The following is a 27,226-nucleotide window of genomic DNA, read 5'->3' on the forward strand; positions in this document are numbered from 1 at the left end:
AGTTGAGGGAAAGGAAAGTGGAATATGCAGGCACAAATTTGCAAAATATGTTTGAAGTGATCGGTACAAACAAAATTAGGAGGTTTTGGCAGCTGGTGCGGGATGTGAACATGCAATGGAGAAATGAGGTGTTTGTAGGTAAAGAGGTCTGGATTAACCACCCAAGTAATTGTATGGAAGTAATAATGCAGATGAGAACTTAAAGAGCAATGCTAAGGGTGATGTGGATATTGAGTTGCACTTCTCATATCAGAAGATAAAAGAAACCATCCAGTCTCTTAAATTAACTAAAGCGACAGGCCTAGACAATCTACCTGCAGTTATAATAAACAATTATTTGGATGGGTGGGCAAGCCTTGTTTATGTCACCTTCCAAAAAGCTCTGGCCTCTGTGTCTTATGTCGAGAGCTTGAAAGGAGCAAAACTTAGACCGCAGGGATGTGGAATTCCTATAACCCGACACCCGGGACATATTGTTTGGGGTCAAGGGCAACAGGTTTTCATGTGTATTTTGTCCTTGGGACAAGTAGGCCCAACCCCCTACAGCACAAACTCGTTGGCTGCCAGTTTACAGTACCCCATTATAGATTAGGGAAGGGCCTTGTCTACATTTAAAGTAATATGTGTGGCCATGTCATGGGTGGTGGAATCATTTCGCCAAACGCCCGAACCATGTTGTTTTCTATCATCAGGCAAGAAGATTTAATGTCTATTTTGTCCGACGGACAAGTAGACATTAAATCACAGAAATAAAACAGGCTGTGGCACTCTGGGGCTCACAGAGTGTCATAAATGCTAGCCGAGAGCCAATGGACGATTCAGAAAAGGGGGCGGTGATGAACAGAGTGTCTGAATTAAGCAGACCACTCTTACCCAGTCCAAAGATCCATCACCGTTATTTAGCTCACTGCACCATCCCAGCTCAGAGCCTGGCTATATGCAAATCAGTCTGTCCCTGGCCCAGTGCATCATGGGAACAGGGCAGACTAAACTACCAAGCCAATTCTTCACCAGAAAGGAGACAAGCTACCGGGGACCGGTTTCTGGCATTTCAGCCGTCGTCGGCCCGGCTTGCTTGAATCCTGATGGTACAGTGAGCAAGGGACTCATGTCTGAGCATACCCTGCCACACCTATAGTGGCCAAAAACGATTCAGAAAAGGGGGTGGTGATGAACAGAGTGTCTGAATTAAGCCATGATGCACTGGGCCAGGGACAGACTAATTTGCATGTAGCCAGGTTCTGAGCTGGGATGGTGCAGTGAGCTAAAAAACGGTGATGGATCAAGCCCTGATCTGTTGAGTGTTCTGTTTAATTCAGATACTCTGTCCATCACCACCCCCTTTTCTGAATAGAGAGCCTTTGGAGGCCTCTGATTGGCTAGCAGCCTATGACTTCACTGGGCTCTGGCCAGTGATTGGCTGGGGAGTTAAACGTCACTCAGTCTCAGCAAGCCTTTGAACTTTGGGACTGCCACGAGCGAGGCAATTATAGATGCAGGTAAAATAAGCACTATAGTGCCCGCCATAGCACTGCTAGAGTGTTGTTTTGCTGAGCTTGCGTGCATATTGCTCTGAAATATTGAAATAGAACTTGTCTGCCTGCTGCTGGCAAGGCCTATTTGGAGACTAGTATTCAAACCCTACTATGGTACGAGCCCTGGCATAATTAGAGAGGCTATATCAGAACTCTTCTATAATGTCACCGCACTACATGGCACAAAAGGGACAAGTGCATTTTGTTACAGGACTACTCGATTTATGAAGCGACCTGTCCCATGGAGAAGTAGATATTTTATTAAATTCCATTCCACACCCCTGTCAGATCAATGTATACAGCTCAAAAATGATCGCTGAATTTGTTTGTTAGTTGTGGGGTGGGGTGGGGGGGAGGGGGTATTCTCCAAAGTATTGTTAGGTCTAATGAAGGCCTGGGTAGTCCTGGGTAATGCAATCCCAATCGAGCAAGATGTCTTAAGGAAGGCCATTCAACAACAACTGCATTAGTTTATGGGCAATAGCAAAGAAGGCAATCGAGTTGCGAGGAAGATTATTTAATTACTTTGTTGATTTTTGAGCTGCCTTTGACTTGGTCGAACGCAAATTATTGTGGGATATGCTAAAGTGGTTCAGTATCAACAAGGAGTTGCTTTCACGTGTTCTGGCCTCCCAATAGTTCTCTTTATTCTTATATGACTTACCAAATACATTGCACGAAGCAGACGGCCTATGCCCTAAAAGGGGGAGGACCCATACCCCCTGCCACAAATTTATGAGAAAACCAAAATATTGGGGTTGGGTTAAGAAAAGGGATCTTTTAATTGCTGCTTAAGAGAGGACAAAGTGGATGTTGTAATCAAATATAAATACCTCTGTATATGGTTTGATACTAAGGTAAATTGGAGAGACCACATAGAAGCGTAAAATCAACCGCATTATTCTTGGTATGGGGCCCCAAATCAGTTCAGACGGAAATATGGAGGGCTGTTCCTATGCCCCCTACTGTCTGCTTTTAATGCAATTGTTTGTGCACAATTACAGATTGGAAGTGTTAACTTTAGGTGGTATATTGGATTGGAACCTTGAGAAGGGTAAATGTGTGAAATGGCTCTTTTTTTTCCCCATCATCAACAGTGATCCAGGCAATAAGGGCAGAATGCTAACTTACTGCCTGGAGTTATAAGGGGATGCAAGGTACGCTAATGTTTTTGAGCAAAGATAGAATGGGGAGTGTAACCCTAAAATATGACACCTCTGTAAAAGGGGGCTAGAAAAAAGTGAACTGAATTGGACCCTTCAAACCAAATGCATGCGAGGGAAACTTTGTGTTAAGTTGTCATTAGTACCAGACCAGTGGAAGATAGGGCAATCCATTCCCAAGCAGGAGTTGTGCCCTATTGTAAGCACAAGTGCAAGAGAGGATCTATGGAAATTTGGGGAGCAAACAGTCCACCCATTTTTTGGTTAAAAGTTAAAGCAATGATGAGGATTGGGCTAAATCCATGTTATGAGTGTGCACATGTGGTCTGAAAGTAAAATGTAGCGGGTTAAACATTTTGATTGGCTGTAGTGTTTATATGAACGGAAAAAGGTTTTAAAGGCTGTTTTTGTTACTTATAAGATCATCATTCGAGATCGAGGCCTCAGCCTATTGATAAATAAAAGATTTTTAAATGTTGCATGAGAAATAGGGCGATTCTTTATTTAATGCAACGTGGGAGTCTCTAAAATTGCTGCAAGATAATGTTTAAAAGTTCAGGGGTGGCACAAGACAAATTATTAATCGGGCACCTTTTAAATGCTGGATGTACAATGAGATGCACATGTTTTCATCATTTTTATATTAGTATGGATTACAGGTTTGCATTTATGGATGCATTTATGATAATGTTTATAGACTATGGTCTAAATAAACAAACTGTAGACTCGAGTAGTCTCGATCCTCAGTAGGTAAATCATTTATTGTAACATATTGTAAAAAATGAAAAAATTGTTACAATGACACTTTAAAGAGAAATTCACAGGGTGATTGCTAAGAAAATGTAGGAAAGAGGAATTGTACAATTTGAATGATACATTCAGAATTTGGCTGTAATAAGAACTTCAGCATAGAGAAGGTGTAGCATAGTCAGAACCCTACTGTGATCAAACAGCTAGCCGAAAGACAGTCATCCACAATGAGAGCACGTGAATTAATGATTTAAAATACAGAGAACCCTATTGTTTTCAGAGTTCAGTACATTTAAGGAAAGGCAGCAATGAAAATTGAATAAAGGAAATCTGAAACCTACAATCAAGATTGTGACATTGTATATCTGTGGGAAGTTTCCGAATGAATGTCAATGAATACTCTGAACTACAACAATCAGTTAATATAATTTTCACACATGTACCTTGGTGCGGGTCATTTTCTGTCAATTGTTTAAGTGATTCTCTAATCACGAATAGGGGGTGTATATGGGTCACATCCCAGACTTTGTCGCACAAGGAATTAGATATTAAATAGGCGTCGTACATAGTGGAAATTTGTGCAGGTCTGGCATAGCTCCGACCCTTGGGAGTATTGGTGTGTGTATAACTCTAGAAATCGACCCTGGCATGAAATTAGAGGTTACCATCACAGCTCTTGTATGGTAAAAATGATGCTATAATTTGTCACCTCACTGCATAAGCATCAGTGGATTTGTGTACAGGACAAACAGACTTCTGTAGAATAATGTTCCTTAGCCAAGGCCCACTCTTTACGTATACTAAACAATTTGTAACGGGGGGGGATTGGAAGACAGCTTCACAGTAAAGCCAGACCGGAAAAGGTTATTGGATGACATGTTTGCAGCTAACTCCGAATTATAATGATTTAATAGTGAACAAAAAATTACAAACAAGCAGACAATTCAGTAATAATTCATTTTTGCCGTTTTAAGATGTGTTTATGTTAAGAAGACATGAATTTTGGCAAACCCAGAACTATCTTTTAGAGAACCCATCCTGACTGAAATATTATTAGGATCTATTTGATAGGACTCTTAATAATAATGAAATAAGTGTGATTTGGATCAGCCTTCTCTTCTCACCAGTCAAGTAGTACGTGTGTTGTGTGAATTAGGTCCGACAAATTAATGTGTATGTTGAGACTTTATATGCTTATTGCAGGAAACACGAGTAGGTGAAACACTAACTGTACTGGCCAACCTCCAAGTACACCGGTCATTCTGGATCGAGAGATCTCATTTTCATTGGATTAAGCAGAGAAGGGTGTGGAACTTGAGCAGCCATTTACGAGATTGGAAAACATTATTCAAAAGAAAACGCGTACAGCGGTCTGAATGGGTTTTGTTCAATCAATTCAATGGATGTCGAGTCTAAAATTACTTAAATGTCTTTGTCTGAGATGGTCTTGATAAGTTTCAGAATTTGAGAGACTGGTAATATAGGGATACAATTAAGCTGAACAAGTATAAAAACGGTTGTATGAAGAAATCAACCAGAGATGGCGGGAGTGATCACTACCACTGCTTTGTTGGATGTTATATAGGTTGTTGGTATCCACATAGTAAATGTGTGTGTTTCATAATTAACCTTTCAGTTTTTTAGATGTACAGTTTCCACCACTGTCACCTTTAACAGCTACCTAAGGTGCACAACTCATCACTGTACAGATCTGCTATGTACAGTGTTAAAAGGCTGGATGTCACTGTATCCTATTGTGCCGGCCAATTTCTGCCTTATGTTAAATATTTCAAATCCCTTGTGGGGGATCAGATGTTTTGGAAAAAGCAATGAGACATCTTGGGAAGTAAATTATCAAAAATCCTTTATAACTTGATTCTAGCCATGCAGTGCCTTTACAACGCATGCTTTTTTGTGCTTTTACAACGCATACCTTTCAACGCATGGTAAGTCTAGTTATTGGGTGGGAGGGGTGTATACATACAATGTAAGGGTGGGTAGGAGAATAGGGTTGCAACTGTGTTTTTAGGGGTTTGGAATGGGTAATGGTATTCAGTTGTAAGGGTATTTTTAGGGTTATGGGGAGGGTAAGGGTATTTTGGGGTTTATGTGCAAGTAGGGCATGGGGTGGCGAGTTTGTTTTTTATTTTAAGGGTGGGTAGGGGTACAGGATGGTAAGGGGGTTAAGCAATGTAAGGGTATTGGGTGGTAAGGGTAACTATCTTATTTGGTTGTAAAATTATTCTTAGGGTCGGGTAGGGGCTTAGAGAGGTACGGGTAATTAGTAAAGTATTTAAAAAAAAAAAAAAAGAAATAGGAGGATTAGGTGGGGGTTGCTCCTCTAAACAAATACATGTGTGTGTGTGTATATATATATATATATATATATATATATATATATATATATATATATATATATATAAAAGGAATCTGTGGTAAAGGCATGTGCGGCAAAAGCATTTGTTGTAATGTCGTACAACCGTCACATTAGATGACCAATCTTTATATATTTGACTGTAAACTTTAGTGGGGATAAAGAACATCTTTTTTAATGCAGGCGCTATGTTTCTGCCTGTGTGTAGCATTATGGATATGGTTCGGCCTACTCTCTGGAGAAAACAATTTGAGTTTATTCAGAATTTTAATCTTCAATCACAGAAAATAGCAATTAAATATTTTTTGCCAACTCCTAGGCTAAGGCTTATTTGGAGCACACCATCAGGTACAGATTAAAGTATGAGGGGCAAAGTCAGCCGGTGGAGGTTTGGTTTAGCCACATCAACGACTTACTCCCAACTTGAAAATGTATTAGAGTCATTTGTGGAGTAGCTAAGCTCTGTTAAGAACATTTGATCATCTATGTGCAACCATGGTCAGCTCAATGTACATTTTTTAAATGCATTAGAATACATAGAAGGATGTAGTGGAATATATTGCTAAAAGCACAAAGCTACCATTAGAGCATAACATACAGAAACAGCGCAGCCACACAGTTTAACGAACTATGAAGAGCAAGGAGGAATTATACTAGGAAATGTAACATCACAGATGTGATATGATTGTGGTTAGCTCTCGCAGTCACAAGCTACCCCTTTATGTTTATAGCAGCTCAAAGTAGAATGTTGTGGTTTTACCCAGCAAATGGGTATGGGTCTATAGAGGAAAGGGCACTAGAGTTATAAGGCACTGGGGTGAACATTGCGGTGGGGGAATAAATGGTGGGAAAAAAATAGGTAGTTACTTTTGAAAATGGTGACTCGTCTTGGTATATTGGGTGGGTAAAAATGCAGGATAGTTTATTGGAATGTTAATTGCCTATTATATGGTTCAAAGATGTACAGTCTTTTAGTGATGCTAATGCGGACATAGGTTTATTACAGTAAACATTATATTTTTGCAGCAAAATTAAGAAATGTAAAACTCCTTGGGCTTCAATTATTTTAGCCTTCAGTCAAAAATAAACTAATAACTGAGAACAAATTCAAAATAAAATCCTAACAGTAACCAGTTTTATGGCTCCAATAAAGATCATCCTCTTTCTACAGTTCAGCTGAAAATTGAGTGGTTTACCATGAAGAAATCAATCATAGTAGGAGGTGACTGGAATGTTACTTTCAGTAAACTGGATAGAAACTTGTAGAGGACAACAAAACAAATTATCTAAAAACAAAATGTAAAATCTTCACACAAAGAAATAAGCCACTTACATTTTCTAGATATTTACTGAATTAACCACCTTCTAATGTCCTACTTAAAATATGTATTTCAAAAATATGTTACTCATCTTCTAGAATCAACGGCTTTTAAATTTCTAGAAATTTAAAAGACCAATATTTGGATGTGTCCATATTCTTAAGACACTGGTAGGATTATGCAATGATTTCTTTGAAATTTAAATGTGGGCGAGTAGATTCTTTCTACCCGCTCTTGATCTTTTGATTGCTCTCTTCTACAACATTAAGAATTCCATTCTCATCTAAAATTAAAGACAAAAGAGTTATTCGATAAAACATCTGCAAAGACCATTTCCTTTTGATATGGCATGCTTTAAAATCATATTTAGGAGCATGCATAATAAATGGTTCAGGTATAAAAAAAAAAAAAGAAGAAAAGTGATGCATGATTTCTTACTGAGGAAAGTCTTAAACCAACAACAGCTGCTGGTAAAAGATACTGAGAAACGAATGCAGGCTACATACAAGAATGCATCCAAAGACACATTTAAATATGATTACAAGAAACTCAACTTTAGAGGTGGATTACGAATAAGGCATATTTATATAAGCTTAGTGAAAAGAGCAGCAAAATGTTAGCCAGACAAAAAAAAGATAAGAATATATATATTTTTTAAATAAACAATAAAAAGGTTACGCTCATATGCTCTAGTGGTATGCATCGTCAGCCCCTGTTCAAGATTAAGAATGCTTTCCAAGCATATTATTCAGACCCCTACAGTAAAACACACCATTCAGCAAAATCAGTTCAAGCTTTTTTAGTCTAAGGTCCCCATAGAGGCATTATTCCTCACAAATGGTTAATAACATTTTTGAGCCAATGGAAACCTAAGAGTGGATGTCAATAATATCGTTAATCAATGGGCAAGCCTCAGACCCAGAGGTCAACTACTTTTAACACAAATTAGCAATTGTTTACTACAGCTTGTCTAAGAAATTGGATTGTTAGTTAAGGGGGATAGGTACCCACCTCAAGTAATGATCACAATTATTGTGAGGGTGAACCACTAAAGCCATTAAATAAGGCTGAGCTCACCCAGTGGTAATTATGGTACAGACCAGACACGCTTACCTTAGAGGCAATGTGTAAAGAAAGTTAGCGATACCAAAACAGTAATAACGCGAAGCAGAAATACAATAAAACTCCCAAAACAAATTGAGTACTATTTAGCCACAAAAAGATATCAAAATGATAACACTCTAATAAGTGAAACCAGAAAAATTACTTTGTTAAAAGTTTTAAGCGGAAATAGCACAAAAAAGCACAATCTGCAGAACAGGACCTAGGCAAAATTTGATGATGACCGTGATGGAGCACGGGTCAGAACCAGGTTCGTCCGGTACAAAAATATTTTACCTTCTGACTTTAGTCCTTTAAATCCCAATTCATCACCGGAGTACACTTCTAAGGCCCACCAGGACCTCAAGTGGGGCACTTAGAGATTCCCAGAGTGTCAGGTGGCGTTCATTGAAAGCCTAGTTGCCACTGAACAGCTAGCCAGTTGCTGGAAAGCCTTCTTGCAGCTTGCTGTATTCATGTAGCTTAAAAAGGAGGTCAGCCTTCTGACCATTGGTGTCTCCTTTATCCTGTGTACAAGAGGGAGAGGAGGTCCTGTCTTCTAGGCTTTTCTCAAGTCTCAGACAACAGGATTACATGTTCTGCAGTGGACACCTGGAGATGCTCTTATGTCTGGCATGAGCTAGTGAGAGAGACTGACACATGGAGATGCCTTAACCTGTGGAGTAAAGGTTCCTGGGGCTACACTCTGGCCCATCTTGAAAATACCCAATGTGGATAAAGCATTGGCCCCACTCAACTCAACACAGGAATGAGCTCTAAGTGGGCATGCCCGACTACCTTTTCTCCCTATTACAGGTGGTCCAAAATGCTGATGCTAGATTGGTCTGCAACAAGAGCAAGTATAGCTCGGCATCTGAATGTCTGAGGGAACTGCACTGGCTTCCCGTACGCCAAAGGGCTAAATTCAAGCTCCTGGGCTATGCTCATAGAGCACTACATAAGAATGGCCCTCGAATCTTAAGAGATAAAATGTAATTGTATATGCCCGCACGGAATCTGAGATATCACAATCAGGCCAAGACCAAACAGATCAAGAAAGTTAGTGCTGAAGGGCGGTCCTTTTCTAATTTGGCGACCGTCCACTGGAATGAGTTACCCTTAGACCTTTGTGTAACAGACAAATATTTGTCCTTTAGGAAGAAACTGAAAACATGGCTGTTCCCCAAAACATAGCCAAAGCCACTTACTGCCATTTTGACTGAAGTCCAATTATAAATTGTCAAGTTAATCATAGTAACGCTTTCCTAGCTACGTGATGTCCCTAGGGATGAATGTTGCACTCAATAAATATAAATACAAACAAATCCGGGCTCTGAGAGGGGTGGGGGGTGTACTATGTTAATATTAGTGTCCACTCACATTTAACATTGAAATCCAGTTTGAGGCAGCTCTTGTACCCACGATAAACTCAAAGACAGACATCTGGTAAAACAAAGCTGAGTTTCAGCAACCAAATAGTGGATACACATCAACTGTTTGGCATCATGTTTCTGTCCTTTGAAGTACACCCAATCGGTGACTCAAATATTATATGAAAAACAACAGACCAGTCAAACATGCATGGTCACAGTAATGTTAAAAAGAGGCTCATTGTGAAATAGACCAAACTACATTGTGGGCCTGTCTGGCTGGGAGGACAAAAGAAGTGCCCTGCCCAAGTGACAGGTTACATTTGGCTGTGAGAGGGTAGGTCTCCTTGAGGTACGTCTCGAGTATTATATGAAAACCCTCCAGCCAATCTCTCATGCAGAATGAGACATTCAAGCAGGGTTTGACACCATTTTATAAAGGATCCCCACAGCTCCATAAGCATATTCTGTCAAGTTCAGATGGGCCATCTCTGCCCATTCAGGAAAGCCTATTGTTTTCTCTTGGGCGTTAGATCATACCTTATTCATGATTATTCAGATTTGAATTACTGGCTGGCAGTAGTGAGAGAACAAAATGCAGATTTAGCTTTCAGAGACTTCTGGCAGAGCAAAGGTAACGGTCTAAAAGTCAACTTTCCACAATATTTATTACAAATCCGACTTAACAAGTGAATTGGGTTTGTATCAAACATTTCAAAAAGAAATACAAATGAACTTTGGAGCTGTTCCCTAGCCAGATATATCATTTATTAAACTAATTTGGTAACCTGATAATTAACTATGAAACAGCCAACCCTTCTACGGTGAAAATAGCTTCATTTTATTTATAATTTACCAAATTTATAAAGGGCTCTAATCATAAGAAACACAGAGGGGATAGAAAGCCCCTGAAAGAGAAGAAAGCATCAGGATTAGTGCATCCAAGGTAAATAACCAGCATGAACTCGGGAATTACTCAGGAAAGCGCCAGGTCTTGACAGCTTTCCTGAACTGCAATAGATGGGTTAAGGACCTTAATGAGAGAGGAAGTGAATTCCATAGCTTGGCTGCACAGACTATAAAGGTCCAGCCACCTTGCCTGGCATTCCGGAACTTTGTCACACATAGCAGGTTGGCTTATGCAGACAAAAGAGATCTAAAATCAAAATTATTTGCTTAAGCGTAGCCCATTCAAATCCCCAAAGCCAAGGAGGTAGAGGCTTTCCTAAGACTATTAAGGGCAAGTTTGGTTGCTAGAACCTGAACCCTCAAAGGCCAAAGCAATAATTACTCTGGTGCACCCAACAAAAGGGCATTAAAGTAGTCCAGGTGACTAAGAATAACACTACATGCTACCAAGGCTCTGGTGGGATTGGGTAGCACCAGCAGAATCTTCCGCATAGTTCTCAGGAGCGCAAAGCAAGTGCCTGCTATTTTTTTCATGTGATTCTCCATACAAAGTTTTTCATCGAACAGGACTCCTTATTCAGAACCGACTGAACAGGAACAATAGGCCCATCAAAATACCTAGGCCAGAAATTGGGAGGACTTAACACCTGGGAGTGTCTGGGCTGAGCAACACAGCAGCTCAGTCTTATCCCGATTAAACTTTAGGAAATTTAGGCTGAGCCACTAGAAAATGTCCCTCATGCAATCATAAATGGTGGAAAGTTGCTGATTGCTTGCCAACGAAAGAATAAGCGGACTATCATCTGCATAGTTGACCACGGTCACCTTATGAGATTTAATAAAATCGGATCAATGGGGCCATATAGATGTTGAACAAAATCGGGCTTATTGAAGAGCCATGTGGCCATGAGGGCTATTTTAATTTAGCGACATGTTTAACATTAAACTGTTACATAGCCTACTTTTAAATATCATGCTAAGTGCCTAATGAGCAGTAAGACCTACCTGGGGGTGGCTTGTTCATATTTTAAAAGAAGGTGTAGGCCTGTCAAAAATGGGATATTTCGGTAGGTTGAACTTGCAGTTTAAAACTGAAAAACCAGGCTACAATGGTAGGTAAGCAAAAACAGAATTCAGCAAAAATATATAGGGCGACACTGCAGTAAGAGCAAATTTCCAAGTTTGTCAAGACTGTTTTCTAGAACCAGCCGCCCCAAAATCATGGTAACAATCAATGACAAATTCATGCTGTTAGACCTGGTCTCCTTGGCGTTGTTTTCCCTTGACTTTTTGACTCTACCACATGTAATTTTGACACTGTGTTGGAATTCGTTTTTGCTGGTTTAGATGCTTTGGGCACTTCGCCTCCGCTGATCAGTGCCAAAGTGCAAATGCTCTGTGGTTACATTTGTTATTGTGATTGGTTATCCATTAATTACATATTTCATTTACCCATAGGTCCCTAGTAAAGTGCACTGAGTGTGCCAGGGCCGGTGATATAAATGCTACTAGTGGGTCTGCAGCACTGATTGTGCCACCCACAGGATTAGCCGTAGGATGGTGTCTCAGGCCTGCCACTGCAGTGCCTGTGCACAGTTTGTTAACTGCCATATTGACCTGGCCAGTGTACACACTGGCCAGGCCTTACCCTTCCCTTTTCTTACACGTTGGACACCCCTAGGGCAGACCCAAGGTACCCCCTTGGGCAGGGTGCAGTGTATTTGAAAGGTAGGACATGTACTAGTTTTGGTAACATGTCCTGATTGTGAAACACTGCCAATTTCGTTTTTCACTATTGAAAGGCTAACTTGTCCATAGGAGAGAATGGGGAGAAAGATAGAAAAGTGGAATCTGGTATCCCTGAACTAAGAATTTAACAACACATCTTTTAGGAAGGATGGTTTTTAAATTCAGTGTTTATAGCACTTTTTGAGAGTAGCCATTTTCTTGTTCAACCTTTCTGTGTGCCTCTGCCTGTTTGTGGATTGACTGTCTGGTTTGAGAGTGACGGGGGCTCCAGAAGGCTGGGTGAGTCCGCACTAGGCTGAATAGAGCTATCTGCATTTGGCGTAGTGGGAGGAGTAGCACATGGGCTTGAATAGGGCTGTGCCTGACTTCCACAATGCTGGCTCCACCCCGTGCAGTGTGTCTGATGGCCCTGGCCCACACTCCCAAAGGAAGAAGATGTGCACTGGCAGAGTGCACCCAGAACTGGTTTTGACTGGGTCCAGGACTCCTCACACATAGAGAACAAACACTTTTGAGGTATAAATATGAGAGCTGAGACCCCTGAAAATGAGACTACTTTGTGATCAAAAGGAATCCCTGCCAAAGAAGATCAGCTGAAGAGACTGAGGAGAAGTACTGCCCTTGTTGTGTGTCTGGGGTTGGCCTGCAGTTTGCTGTTCCTACTGAGGAGAGGACCAAGGTACTTTGCTGTGTGCTGTGTCCCCTGCTTGAAGAAGGACTTTGCTGTGTCCATCTGAAGAAAAGTCTCCAAGGGCCTGAGAAGAACTGGCCTCCTGTTTCTGAAGTCCCGAGCACAAAAGGACTTCACCCTCAGCTTCCCTGAACTTCCCTGCTGGGAGTTCCAGTCTGCCAGGAGGGCCTGTAACTGTTGCATCATTGAGGAAGCAAGACGCCGCTGCCGCTGTTGCATCACCGGAGAAGCGTGCCGCCGCACAGAGGGTGCCGTCACATCGCTGAAGAAGCGTGCCACCGTTGATCGCCGCTCCAACACGGGAGAAGCGTGTCTCCGTCACCGAGGGTGTTGTCGCATCACCAGAGAAGCGTGTTCCAGGGCCTGTCGCAGCTCAGAAATCAACCAAATTCGCTGCACGGCAGTCGGGCTGGCACACATCGCCTCTATGTTGTCGCATCGCTACAAAGACGCCATTTTGACGCATCGGATAGTCGCAACGCATCAAGGCACCATCATGTCACATCGAACTGAAGCACAGGAAGAACCCACGCATCGTCTTCTCTGCGCCCCTTTTGGTTGTTTTGTGTGTCGCATTTGATCATCTACAAGTTTATTTTTTCAACAACCTTTTAAAGACATTCTACTGAGTTTCTGTATGTTGGATTTTTGTAGTTTTGGTCTTGTTTAGTTTAGATAAATATATTTTATTTTTCTAAACTGATGTAGTGCCCATTTGTGGCGTTTTCACAATGTTACTGTGAGTGTTGGTACAAATACTTTACACATTGCCTTTGGGATAAGCCTGTCTGCTTGTGCCAAGCTACTAAGTGGGAGAGCAGGGGTTATCTAAAGAATGTATCCCCCTTACCCTGACTAGACGCAAGGGTCTCTATTTGGTCAAAAGGAACCTACCTCTGCCAACTAGAGACCCACATTTCTTAAACTGCTAAAACAGCAAAAGACTGAACTCTGTTCTTCACACTGCCCTATTTCCCCATTGAGCTGTGAATATAAAATATACTCAAAATTGTTAACATCTCATACACACCCCATTTTAAATCATCTAAACTCAGGTTGACCAACAAGTGTTTACCGGAGGCAAGATACAAACAAAAATATAGCTCAATTTATTGCATGTGTGGAACGCACAGCCCCTAAATATCCCCCCCACCATGACAGCCTTGCAAACTGTTGAAAAGGATCCCGCCCAGGTCTACTGGTCATATCTGTGAGCTACTTTAGAACACATTGGGTTTTCTACTCAGTTGATATCTACTCTTTGAGCAGTGTACCATGACATTATGGATAAAATAGTAGTGAATGAAAACATCAGTTATTACAATTCTATCTCACGAGGGATGGGACAGAGGTGACCCCTTCATCCTTACTTTCTGACCCATTTAGTGAGCTTTCAGCTATACTGATCTGGAATCAAGTCAACCAGTAGCTTTCTCATACGGGTGCCCATTTTAACGTGAAATAATGAGTGAAAGATCTTCTAATTCTGACCTGGGATTGTGATTCAGTCTCCTGTATAGTGGCTTGCTAGAACCAATTTAGCGTGATCTCATGTTACAAGATTATTTCAAAGACTAAAGATTATAGGGCGGAATGTCAATATTCAACATAATTGGGCAGCTAACTCAGAGAAGGTTAAATACCTAGATGTTACTGTACCAAAGAGGTTAGATAATGTTTTATCCTTGAATTAACTTTAGAGATTAGCAAAAATTAAACAAGTGCAAGATTGTAACAAAAAAAATTTCTATCTCACTGATCAGTTGGGACAATTAAAAGGAAGGTAATATTCTAGCAACTACTCTATTTACTTCAATGTGTTCCTTTCTATGTTCCTAACTCCTTTTGCAGTAAACTAGAATCTTGTATTTCCTATTTAATCCAGGAAAATAAAAAACATCCAGAGTAGCTTTTGTCAGTTTTTAAAGCAAATAATAGAACAAGGGAGCTTACAGAGACAGGATTTCAATACAAATTGTTGCAATCCAGATTTTAATCAATTCAACGTATGTTAGCTCCAAACAAAATAAAAGCAGAAAAACTGCATCTGATTTTTCTATCTTTACCTTCATATTATTCAGTATAGTAAGATTCCCATAAATATTTTCATAAAAAATGAAGTGAAAGACTATTGAGAACACAGCCCAAATATGGTGGTATATTCGATAATGGCTGAAGATCCCTAAATAGACTACGTATGCAGCCTTTTGCAACAATCCAGAATTTTCAGCATTTAAATTTCAAATTATTCACTATTATTAAGTTCTCATTCATTGCTAGGTGATATCATAGATATTCATAATCACTTAAAGTATTTAAATCATGCATCCTTTCAATCTCAAAACAAATAATCAGTATTTCATTATGTTCAATTAAACAGCATCTTTCAACACCTTCAGAATAGTGGTTTTCATTACACACCTAGTCATCCATTTTTCAATATTATTTACAATTTCGTATTTAAGGCTAAAATACTATTACAAATTAAGCAGAAACTCCTCTTTAATGCAGACTGGAATGGACAGAGGAAGATATGTTAATTATCAATTATATCTGGGGCTATATTAGGGTATGTTAAGTTCAATAAACTTGTAAAATACAGAAAAGAGTGTCCTGGCACTAGACAATACGTAAGAGGGTTGTGTTATGAAGTTCAGCGGAGGAGAAAAGCCAGATCATCAGGTTTTATTTATTTTATTTTTTTAACTGTTGATAGTCTGTTTTGCATTGGATTGGTGGAGCGAGGTTGTTCCATTTCTTAGGGACAAGATGGCAGGCGGTATGCTCTCAACAGTCCTGCATTGGGTACATGTACTAGAATTCTGGATGCATAGGTCTGGATAGTGCCTAAAAAACATTTGGGGTCTCTATTTGTCAGTAAAATAGAGAGCTTAAGACAACTTTTTTGGTGAGAGGCAGTGAATTGAGATCCCAAAGAAATGTATATAAGTAAACCTGACAGGATAGGTTAAGGATTAATCTTACGAGTCGGCTATTATGGGCCGAATCGTGATGACCCTACGGCACTAGAATCTTTATTTTTACATCTTTTAAAATTCCCAGAGCCAGTTATAATTACTGGCGACTTTAACATCGTGTTGAATCCTCTATTGGACAAGTCCCCAACAAGTAGACAGCAGGCTCTTTCAAAATCTAGAAACTGTTTACTTGGGTGTATGAACCAATATGGCTACGTCGACATTTGGAGGGTTAGAGCAGGGCAGAGGCAGGGATTTTCGTTAAGAAATCTTAAATATCGACATCGGTCGAGGATAGATTTTATCCTAGTTAGCCGAGCCCTGGTTAACTCTGTTAAGATTGTAGGCTATGTTCCTTCGCATCTCATTCTGCCATGAAGCTGGAACTTGAGTGGGGGGATAAGCTTCCCACTAGGACGTGGTCTTTTGATAGATCTCTCCTTACCTCTTCGGAGGATATAGAGTTTATACAATCAGAAGCACGGGAATTCTTCATAACTAATACTGGTTCAGCACCACTTGGCGTTGTTTGGGACGCCTTCAAGTGTACATTAAGAGGAATGATAAAGAATAGGACTGTATACAGAAGAAGGCAGTATATGGAAGAGGTGTCTTCTATCAAAGAGAGTATGACAGCAGCCCAGACAGACATTGATAACTGTAGGGTTGACGACAACCATGATTTATCCCCGAAACACGCAAAATTGGTAGAATTGAAAAATAAATTGTCATCTGTTTTAGATAAGCGCATTTTGCAGAGATGGGAGGCGAGCAAACTATCTCATTTTCAATACGGGGAGGGGGCTGGTAGGTTGCTGGCATGGAAAGTAAAATCCGATCGGGTGCGAAATCATATTGACTCGGTTACAACAGACAGAGGCACCTTTACAAAAGATGTTGACATTAGGGAAACCTTTAAGGATTTCTTCCAGGCAATATATCAGGAAGACCTTAGTGTTACATCTGAAAGCATTACGAGCTGGCTAGAAGATATCGCTCTACCATCTCTATCGGTTGTACAGAGTACATTCTTAGACAAGGAAATAACTAAGACTGAGGTAGAGCAGGCCATACGGGGAGCTAAGGGAGGTAAGGCTGCTGGAACTGACGGCTTACCGTCTGGAATTTACAAAAACTTGCTATTAGAGGTGTCTCCCGTCCTGGCGGCTCTGTTTAATAGGATATTGAGGGAAGGAGAGGCCCCTCCTGCCTCCTGGGATAACGCCTCCATAACACTTATCTTGAAGCCAGGAAAGCCCCCATCCGACTGTGGCTCGTATCGGCCAATATCAATTTTAACCGCCGACTACAAGATTTTTGCGACAATATTGGCCAAAAGGCTCGGTCAGGTAGCCCCGGATATACTGCATCCCAATCAAAAAGGATTTGTAAAGGGGAGGCAGTTATATGAGCTCACTTACGATCTTGTAGGCGCCATAGATGTGGCGACGAAGGAAGCTTTGCCCCTCTCGGTTCATACGTTGGACGCCACCAAGGCCTTCGACAGGGTGAATTGGTTATACCTGTCGGCGGCCTTGTTGAAATTCAATGTGGGGGACAAGTTCCGCAGAGCAATAGATCTGCTCTACAGAAGCCCTTCAGCCTCAATTCTGATCAATGGGGGCCTATCCGAGCCATTTAGGGTAACGAGGGGTACGAGACAGGGTTGTCCCCTGTCTCCCCTGTTATTCGACATATATAGAGCCATTCGCGCAGAAATTAAGAGAAAACACACTAATTAAACCTTGTGTTTATTGCGATTGGGTCAAAAAAGTGGCACTCTACGCAGACGATATTATGATCTTTTCCCCAGACATTAATACTGCGTTCCCAGCGGTTATAGATTTAGCCCTGGAATTTGGAAAGGTTTCAGAATATGAGGTGAATGCCTCCAAAACTGAGTCAATGTCATGGAATGTCAACTTAAAAACCCACAGAGAAACATCAAGAGCTAACTTGCGGTACCTGGGGATTAATATGGACAAAGATATAAATTTGATAGCCTCCTCAAACTTTGCTAAAGTAGCAGCGCAGTGCAGAAAACTGATGAGAGCTTGGGAACACCTCCCTCTTACCATTTTGGGGAAGGTAAATCTTGTAAAAATGTCTATACTGCCAGAGGTTTCTTTTTTATTTAATTCAATTCCGCTGTTTTTTTTACCCTAAATTAATTTCAAAGCTGCAGAGCGAGATTTCCTCTTTCATTTGGAACAACAAGAATCCAAGAATTGCTTGGAAAAAGATAAGGCGTCACAGGGAGAAGGGCGGGTTGGTGGGCCCAGACCTCCAGGCTTACGCATGGGCATTTCAGTTATCACATGCACGAATGCTTTTGAAAACACCTACTGAGACAGGCGTGGGCCTTATGTTTTCCACCTTGCTGAGCTGTGAGGGAGTTGGGCAGGGCAGTTTCTTGTTTAAATTCGGATACCCTAAATTTTAAAAAAAAATAAAGCTGAAGGTACTACAGGGGATGGCCAATACTTGGTACAGAGTGAGGCACTTGATCAAACTAGGCTATCACTCAAGCAGAGCTCCAATATGGGATTTACCTGCGCCCCCAGCCTGGGCGGAAGATGCATTAGCATTACCACTTAAAGAGGTGGGAATTGTATCCTGGGGCGACTTGTTTATTGATGGATCTCTATTTCCATGGAATTACTTGGTCAACAAAGTTGGGCCGAGACTCTCAAGATTCAAATATTTACAAATCTCAAGTTGGGCTCAGGCATCTCGTACACAGTCTTCACGGAACAGCAGTTTACCTATAGGGGGAGGGAGTGAATTAGAGGCGTGTCTGGTGGACAAACCCCCTGTAAAGAAGGAGATCTTGCTTTGGTATAAGATGATCTTAGAGGAAGCAGATGGCAAATTTTGTCTCCCAACGCTATTGTGGGCTGAGTCGATGCCAGGAAAAGACGTGGAAGAACTCTGGACAACTTCATGTAGGGTGCTGTGGGACTTGGTTAAACCAGCCTGGCTCCGAAGGAACCATCTATTTACAATGCATAGGGCTTACTATTCCCCGCAGATGCTGTCAAAATTTTCCCTGACAGGTCCGGTCTCTTCCCCAAGATGTGGTCTGGAGGCGGCGTCTGATATTCACATGTTCTTTGAATGTCTGCAAATTACCTCCTTCTGGGATTCCATAAGTAACAAACTGTCCTCGATACTGGATTTTCACATCTCCATAGATTTGGGCCTAGTCATCTTTGGTCTGAGCGGGAAGTCCCGCAGCGCTGCCTCTAACCTGGTGTTCTATTCCATTCTGGCGGCTCGCAGGGAAATTTGCAGACACTGGAAGGACGCCTTGCCACCCACTTTTTATCAATGGCGTTCTTCAATCCTCCAGATCTCAAAACTCGATCTGGCAAGGGGAGGGAATCAGGGAAAGAGAGCCTTTTGGAATCAGCTGGAGTGGTCACGTTGAGCCAGGGTTTTTTTTTTCCCCCAGGTCCAATGATTAATGCAGACATGGCTCACCTTCTGGTTCTGCTACAGGACGTAGCGGTGCTTTTGGGGCCCTGGTACCTCGGGCACTATTGACCAACAAAATAGCCCTTACGTCAGAGTTTCATGGCTTGCCAGCAGTTACTGTTGGGATTTAGTCGCCATCCTTCCTACGCTATCCCTGCCAGCTGACGCTGAGACAGTACAGAGGCACTGCCTGATTTTCTGCTCTGAGGCAGTTTTTGTTTGGATAGATTGGAGCCATGCACGCAAATGAGGATAATAAAAAATAAAAAAAATGTTTTTAAAAAACACAAGGATTAATCCTGCAGCCACATTCTGTACTCTGTAGTTGTGCTAGAACAGACCAGAGATTATGAGCACATGAATCATAGATGTGCGACAATCCAGAGGAAGGACTCTGAAGCACTTAGAGATACTTTTTAAGATGGAGAATAAAGATGATGATATAAGATAAGCATGATATGTCATGGATAGATAGGGCTAGGCTCCCTACCTAAAGTAGTAGGCCACCACTCTCTGGAGCACAGGTGGGCTGTTTACCCAGCACCTTGGTCTTATTCGATTTTCAAGTGGTAAGAGTGCACCCATAAAGAGACTGCACACAATGCCTGAAAACTGGTTTTCACGATGGAGGGAGCATTAGAGGGAGGAGGTCATCATACAATAGCACATCAAAGCCAAAGATCGCACGAGGTTGCCAATTGATGCATATAAACATTAAAGAGAGTGGGGCTCAAAGAAGATCACTGTGAAGACTCTGTTTCAGGGTATATCGAGGGAGAGTAAAGAGGCAGGGCAAACTGACTGGGTTCTGGCAGAGAGAAATTGCACTAGCCGTTTCAGAGCAGACTGATCAATTCCTGTACCCTGAAGCTGTTCTATAAGAATAGAGTGCAACACTTCCAAAAGGAGATGATAAACCCAGGATAACCAAGGAAGTCAAGAAGCCCCGAGCAATAATCCTTCCAAGATTGTCAGTGGCAGACACTAGAGCTAGTCCAGTGCTGTAGTTAGCACAAACGTCGAACTAATAGGGAAATAGAAAAAAGAATTAGACTTAAGATAAAGAGCTGATTCTTAATAATCTTTTCTAAAATGGAAGAAGTGAGATAGGGCAATAGTTTGAAAAAATTATATTTTATGAGATTTTTTTTAGCAAAGAAATTGTGAGCATGTTTCCAGTCAAGTAAGACTGTGGAAAATTCTATGGAGGTACTCTACAGTGACGCGAGTTGAGCGACAGAAGGAAAAGATAACTGAACAAAGACTCTGAAGGGACAAAGGGCAACTAAACAGCAAGATTCGATGGGCAATAAAGCAGCTTTAACTGCTGACTTTGATAGTTATTGGAAGGTCCCAAGTGAGGTGCCATTCACAGTCTGAGCAAGATTATCCCAACATTCCAAAGCAGTAGACAGTGATTGAGATAAATGTCTGACTTTGATAGTTATTGGGAGGCCCCAAGTGAGGTGCCATTCACTGTCTGAGCAAGATTATCCCAACATTCCAAAGCAGTAGACAGTGATTGAGATTTGAAAGTTACATATCATTTGTTTATTTGATCTGTAAAGAAGGATGAACACCTATCACAGAAATCATGTGTGTTGGGGGCAGGTTGTGCACATGTAGTAGAATGAGAAAAGCTTGATACAATCTTAAACGTTTCCCTAGGTGAGTTGCCGGCAATGGCAATTTTAGTAGCAAAGCGCTGATGGGCATGCTGAAAGTTATTTGCTGATAGCTATCTCACAGCCATCTTTGCCCTTAGACAAGTAATAGGTGTGCCATTCCCACAAAAACAATTTACTTCAGCTAAGTTCATCGTAAACCAAGAAGGAGAAGGGGTCCCTCCAGAGTCCCTAAAAGGTTTACAGTGGTGTGACTTAATCTAAGGCCTTTTTTATTCAGGCTTTGAAGTTGGATTCAGCTGTGGAGTCTCGCCTGCATATCTCCTGTTAACAGGGAGAGGTTGTGGCAAAAGCAGACACTATCTTCTCTAAGAGATGTTCTGACCATTGCTGAAATTGCTTAGATGTGGTCCTGGGCATTATGGACCGATAAAATGTTAACAGGTAGCCAGAAAGGCAGCATAAAATGGTCCGTCCAAAACAGCAATATTGGTGAAGAAGGGATCACAAGTGCTATGTTGGAAAATATATGAGCTAATAAATGCACAGCTATGAGTGGGGAGGGTGAGAGGGAGAGAGAGAGAAATAGAGAGATTAATTCCTCAATTAAACCTCAATAGGGAGGATCATAGTCCTTGTCGAGATGGCAAAAAAGGTCACCTGAAAGTATAAAATTAGCTGCCTACAGAATATAGGGATTCTGTACCACAGGCGAGCTGTACTACATAACTGTCTAGATATTGCTAACTTGTTAGGACATTAACCCCTTTATAACCACCACAAACACCTTTATAAACACACATTTCTCAAGAACTACAGAATGGATATATATGACAAATACTGAAAAGCACACTTTGAGTAGAGTTCTAACTTTCTGCCACATCTGGAGTATTTCTGAACAGGATTTTTTTCCTGTATCAGAGAGCAAAGTTTCCTATGGGAATTAAGATGGCAAATCCAAGCTCTGCCACCTCCCCCTCTTTTCCTGGCCAACGTTTGATGTATCTGTGTGAAACTTTCCATGAAAAATCTGAACTGAGTGAAGCTTTTGTGGAACGTTTAGTATAGATTCATCTAATGGAGCCACAGTTATTAAAGAAACAAAAGCACTTCAACGGAAAGCTAGTGGTGCCAGTGAAATATATGTACACACACACTCAGCTTAAGGGGTTTGTCTAACAACCTAAAAAAAACAACAAAAAAAACACTTTGAACTTGAAGGTCAACATGACAACAGTCTCCAGCACAGCACTCCCTGCCCCTCCACCCACCACACAAATTAAAAAAAAGAAGAAAACCCACCAATTCAGTTTAAATCAAAGTGAAATAATCTCGTATAGAATAGAAGAAGAGGGAAATCTTATCTGATAAGGCAAACACGAATTTAATCAGATTGTATTTGCCAGGAAAAACAGGCTTCAGGCTGGCATTCGTCAACTTATTACAGATCCAACAATGAAACAGACACCTTTCTGGATTTGATTCGGAAACAAACTACAATGCACTGAGTGGCATAAACTTCAGGAGGTTAGTGGTAAGGGTTCACTGGGTCATCAGTTTATAAATGTTCTGGAGGTTTATTAAAGGAATTTAAATTAAAAATATAAATTTAAAAAAGTGTACACAATGAGCGACAACTGAATAAAATAAGTGAACCATTTGTAGAAGCGTTTTATGTTTGATGATTAAAAATAGCCAAACGTTCCAACAGGCCCGGTTCTAGAGGGTGGGCCGGGTGGGCCAGGCCCACCCGGCCCACCCAAACATGAGCCTGGCCCACCCAAACATGAGCCTTGGCCCTAGGCTTGATGTGAGCCGTCCTCCCTCCCCCTCAAGTGTACAGGCTGGCTCTCCTGATCCGAAGTCAAGAGGCTGTTGCAGCCTCTGCGCAGCCCAGCACAGATTATCGCGGCCCATTGTCACATATAGAATGACAATGGGCCAAAGCCAGCAGACACAGCATGTGGTGGGAGCTTCGGCCCTGGCCTTAGGTCACAGGTCTTCAAACGGTGGAGCGCACCTCCCTGGGGGTCTGCAACTGCATTCCCAGGGAGGCACAACTGCGTCTGAAAGGAAGGAATTGTAAATGAAGATAGCCGGGAAGGGTCGACGTTTATCTGGTGAGTTCACAGGATGTCTTCTTTTATATGCAGAAATTAAACCGCATAAAAAGTTTGCACCTGTAATTCTGAGTGTTTCCTGGGGCACTGTCAGTGAGTAAGGAGACGGGGCCCAAGGCTAAGCACAATAGGCTAATAACTATATAATTTTTCATCTTCATATAATTGCATATATAAAAAGTGCGCACACACAGTAAATGAAAAAACAAAGCAAATGAAACGAATTTTGGGAAAATATACTCTTACGTTATAAACCTCTGTTATCTAAAGCAATTACTGCAGATTTATGTGTCTGACCAGAGAGTCGCCGATTTGAATCCTGGTTTTCACAGTGGGATATAGTAACTAGTGTATTTATAGAGCTACACGTTCCATGCCTGCGGTAAAAAGCACTCTGGCATCACAAAGCATATATTAGCTCCTCAGCTGCTTTTATGTGTGTTGCTTAACCAGTTGCATAGGGTCCAGTGTCATGAGAGGCCTATTAAAGCCAGGGTCACTGGAATTATGCGGCAGGGGAGGACCAAACCATGTGGCAGGGTTGACTAAATTATGTGGCAAGAAAAGGAAAATTATGTGGGGTTATACAGAACATTTTATTATGCATCTACTTTTTTACTTTGTCTTTTGGTAAAAACTATCTGGGCATTGATTTCACCTCATTAATGCTGGTTTAATATCCAAATATAGCAAAAAGGTAAGGTGACCAGTCAAGCTTTGCGAAGGACGTTTCACAGAGAGATGAGAGCACCTTTACTGCGAAAAGGTGTGGGCAGCACGTTGGAGCTCATTTCTAAAAGGGAGGAGTGGTGTCCTAATGGCAAGAGCTTCCTACTTTGGAACCTAGTTCAGGTCCTCCTGTCAGCTCAACTCAAATCACTTAATAGTCTAGTGCCTAAAATAAAAAAATATATAAAATAAATTAATATGAACTTGTGTTTGTGTAATGTAAATGGTACTTATTTAAAGTTTCCCAATGCCCTTGGGACGAGTCCTCCCTACGTTAAACCAAAAAAGGGATGGATAACCTGTTTCAAGATTAGAGTGATACCCATGGTCGGTACGTTGTGAAAGAGGCAGATGAGGTAAAGGGCTACTTCGACCCTCAGCTATCATTAGTGCGGAAAGTTCAATTGCATTGGGGCCCAGGAGTGGGAGGGGCTCACAAGAACCAAATGATGGAGAGAACAGTTTTTTTGTCAATTTCTGATATTGTTTGATGATTTTCCCTATCATATGTTTCACATTTACTGTGGATTATGAGCTACAAAAAAGTATCCATGATAGGATCTCAAAAGCTCTGCCTTTGCGCTCAGCCCTGCCTCTTCAGTTTCCCGATCCTTGGAATAAAGTATTGTATGTGGCCCCCGACTTCAAAACATTTTGCTTTGGGGGGCTCAGTGCAAAAAAGTTTGAAGACCACTGCCTTAGGGTATGACAGTGAGGCCTCACCACGGGAGATGCTGCTAGTGCGGGCCAGAGTTTTCACTCCCCTTGGAACAGGAAGTGATGGGGGCAATAAACAGGGTTTTGCTCCCTCCCTCCTCGCAGTGGATGGCAGGCACGACTCCAACTCATTCTGGCAAGGCATCCTCATTGCTCTACCAACCTCCCATCTCAAACTCCGAATTGAACCAGAAACCAACCTCCACCTTACCTGCCTCTTTGAGATGTGGCATTTAATGTATAGGCTTTGTTAGCAGAAGCCGTTGGCAGCGAGTTTCCTGGGCCCTAGTGCCACTGCAGTGTAACTTTTAAGTTACCTCAGTCAACGGAGGGCCACCACAGAAACTGTTATGTTTTTCCTGAGAGACCAAATGTTTGATCATGTACTCCTTCCTTGGAAAAAAAATAAAGCCCTTTCAATCAAAACCAGCGAATCTGAAAATGTTTACATCATAGTTTATTTGTTCAGACAGCATAGCCATTAACTGCTGCCTGCTGGGGAATATTGATATAACCAGGGCCACTGGAATTATGCACCATTGGGGAGGGAGCTTGGCTCCTTGCATCCTGGGCAGGAGCAGAGAAGACCTGGGACCCGGTAAACTACATTAAAAAAATATATATTATTAAATTAAAACACCCCACTGTGACCCCCGTGTGACCTTGCCTGCCCCCTCTCCCTACCCCGCGAGTGGCCCACCCGAATGCACCATTGGCCCACCCAAATAAAAATTCCTCGAGCCGGGCCTGCGTTCCAATCTTTCACTGAAAATGCCATTTAGGCTCTCGAGTTTCGGTCAGTAACATAGATATTCTTCATGCTATCACGTTCTACTGCGAGTGTCTTCCACTGGCAACAACGGACCACAATATTTAAATAGCAAAAGTAATGCGCATCTCTACTGTCTGTAGCATACAATGCGTCATTGCAAAGTAATCAATAACTTTGCAATATTTCGAGACTTGGTGAAAACTGCTGTCCCTCGTTTTCAAAGCAGGCAAAGCTTGAAAAGTGCAACACTCACACTTCCACCTTCCTCCCAGATAATCTTTCGCAATACCCAGAGGCCTACAGAAAAAACAAAACTCACTATATTTCAAGACTGCTCGCCTGGTCTCGTGACGGGAAGAGGGCCTCACCTCTTTGCGGAGAAACGGGACAAACATCGAAAACAGCGTCCCAAGATTAACCGAGAGAGAAAGACAGCTCAAAATCTGAGGTTTTCTTTTACTATTGGAATTATCATTATATGAATAGTTAGCCTGTTTTGTCAGATGTTGGGCTTTCACTCACCACATAACTACGGAAAAAGGTACCTACACCTATAGAATATGTAGGTGGAGATGGATATAAGCCAAGAATGTAAACAATACAAAAAGAGGCCATAAAAACGTTCCAAACAAGGGCACTGAAGGTCAAGAGCAACAGGTACAGGAAGCAAAAACAGAAGTTAAGGATGGTAAGTAAATACAAGCATCCTGACAGGGGCACTCGAGCATTCCAGTCCAAACCTGTGCGAAAGGACAAATGTAAACCAGGATAATTAGGGCGAAATGTTTGGTGGGAGCCGAATGAAATAAATAGAATAAAGAGTTGAACTGTGAAATGGAAACGGTGAAAGACATAGCACGTGGTAACAATGTAAATGGTGGGTATAGGCAAAAGGAACAAGAACAGTGGATATGTGGGTAGAATACTGTACAACAGTGCGGACTAGGTCTAATCCCGAATAGCTTATTCGTCTCTGGATCTTTTATTGTTTGTATTCTGCTAATTGTAGTCCTCTGTCTCAATGACAAATTCAGAACTACGCGTACCAGAATGCAACGGGAAAATGAACCATTTGAACTACCCAGGCACAGACCTAGAGAAAGGTGGAATTGGAAAAGGGTGAGATGGGAACAGGATGACAGAGAAAGGCACAAGATGTCAGGAACGATTTGAAAGGTGGAACAGAAAAAGTAGAATTGTCAGGAAGAGGGAGGAATTGAGCAGCTTAGGACATGGGGAAATAAAATCAGATTTAGTACAGGAAGGGCGGCTGAGCTCCTATTCTTGCACCACGCATTATTCCAGAGACCCACGGAAGAAAAGCGAGGGAGTGTAAACGGGAACACGGGTTGTGAATATAACTGTGCTGTATCATGGTGGCAGCGACCCTGCCTTAAATTTACCGCAATCACGTTGACGAAGGTGGTCTTGCCGCTGTACTGAAGCCCCACCAACGTAAGCTCCATCTCTTCCTTCCAGAATAGGGACTTGAACCAGTCCAACAGTTTATTGATGAGGGTCAGCATGTCGGCGGTGGGAAGGGAAGCGCCCGCAGAGCTCGAGCAGAATAGGGGCTACAGGGAAGCGCAGCTCAGGCAGCAAATGTCATATGACCATACACGTCACAAGACAACAACTCGAGACGCGACTGCAAGCGGAATTTAACTCCCTCTGGTACCCCCGGGGTACAGACAGGGCTTAGTACCCGGGTGATACCGAAATTACGCCTCCGGGGTACTGTTGGAAAACCTACATTATTTTACTATGATTTATTCCTAATGCGTGCCCTGGATGCGTTTCAACGCACGCTCGAGACGCCACGCTTCTTCCGAGCACTGCGGAAGTAA

General features: G+C 41.8%; 1 protein-coding gene across 1 annotated transcript in view; it reads right to left on the reverse strand.

Moving 5' to 3' along the window:
• Positions 1–26,994, reverse strand: part of LOC147750729 (ADP-ribosylation factor-like protein 8B-A) — a 221,725-nt gene extending 194,731 nt beyond the window's left edge. Inside the window, exon 1 of the mRNA XM_086967418.1 lies at positions 26,783–26,994. Coding sequence (XP_086823544.1) covers positions 26,783–26,905 — 123 coding nt within the window. The 5' untranslated portion in view covers positions 26,906–26,994. The remainder of the gene's footprint in view (positions 1–26,782) is intronic.
• Positions 26,995–27,226: the final 232 nt, after the last annotated feature.

This window comes from Lissotriton vulgaris, chromosome 1_1, assembly GCF_964263255.1.
Source record: "Lissotriton vulgaris chromosome 1_1, aLisVul1.2, whole genome shotgun sequence".
NCBI classification, from domain to species: Eukaryota; Metazoa; Chordata; class Amphibia; order Caudata; family Salamandridae; genus Lissotriton; species Lissotriton vulgaris.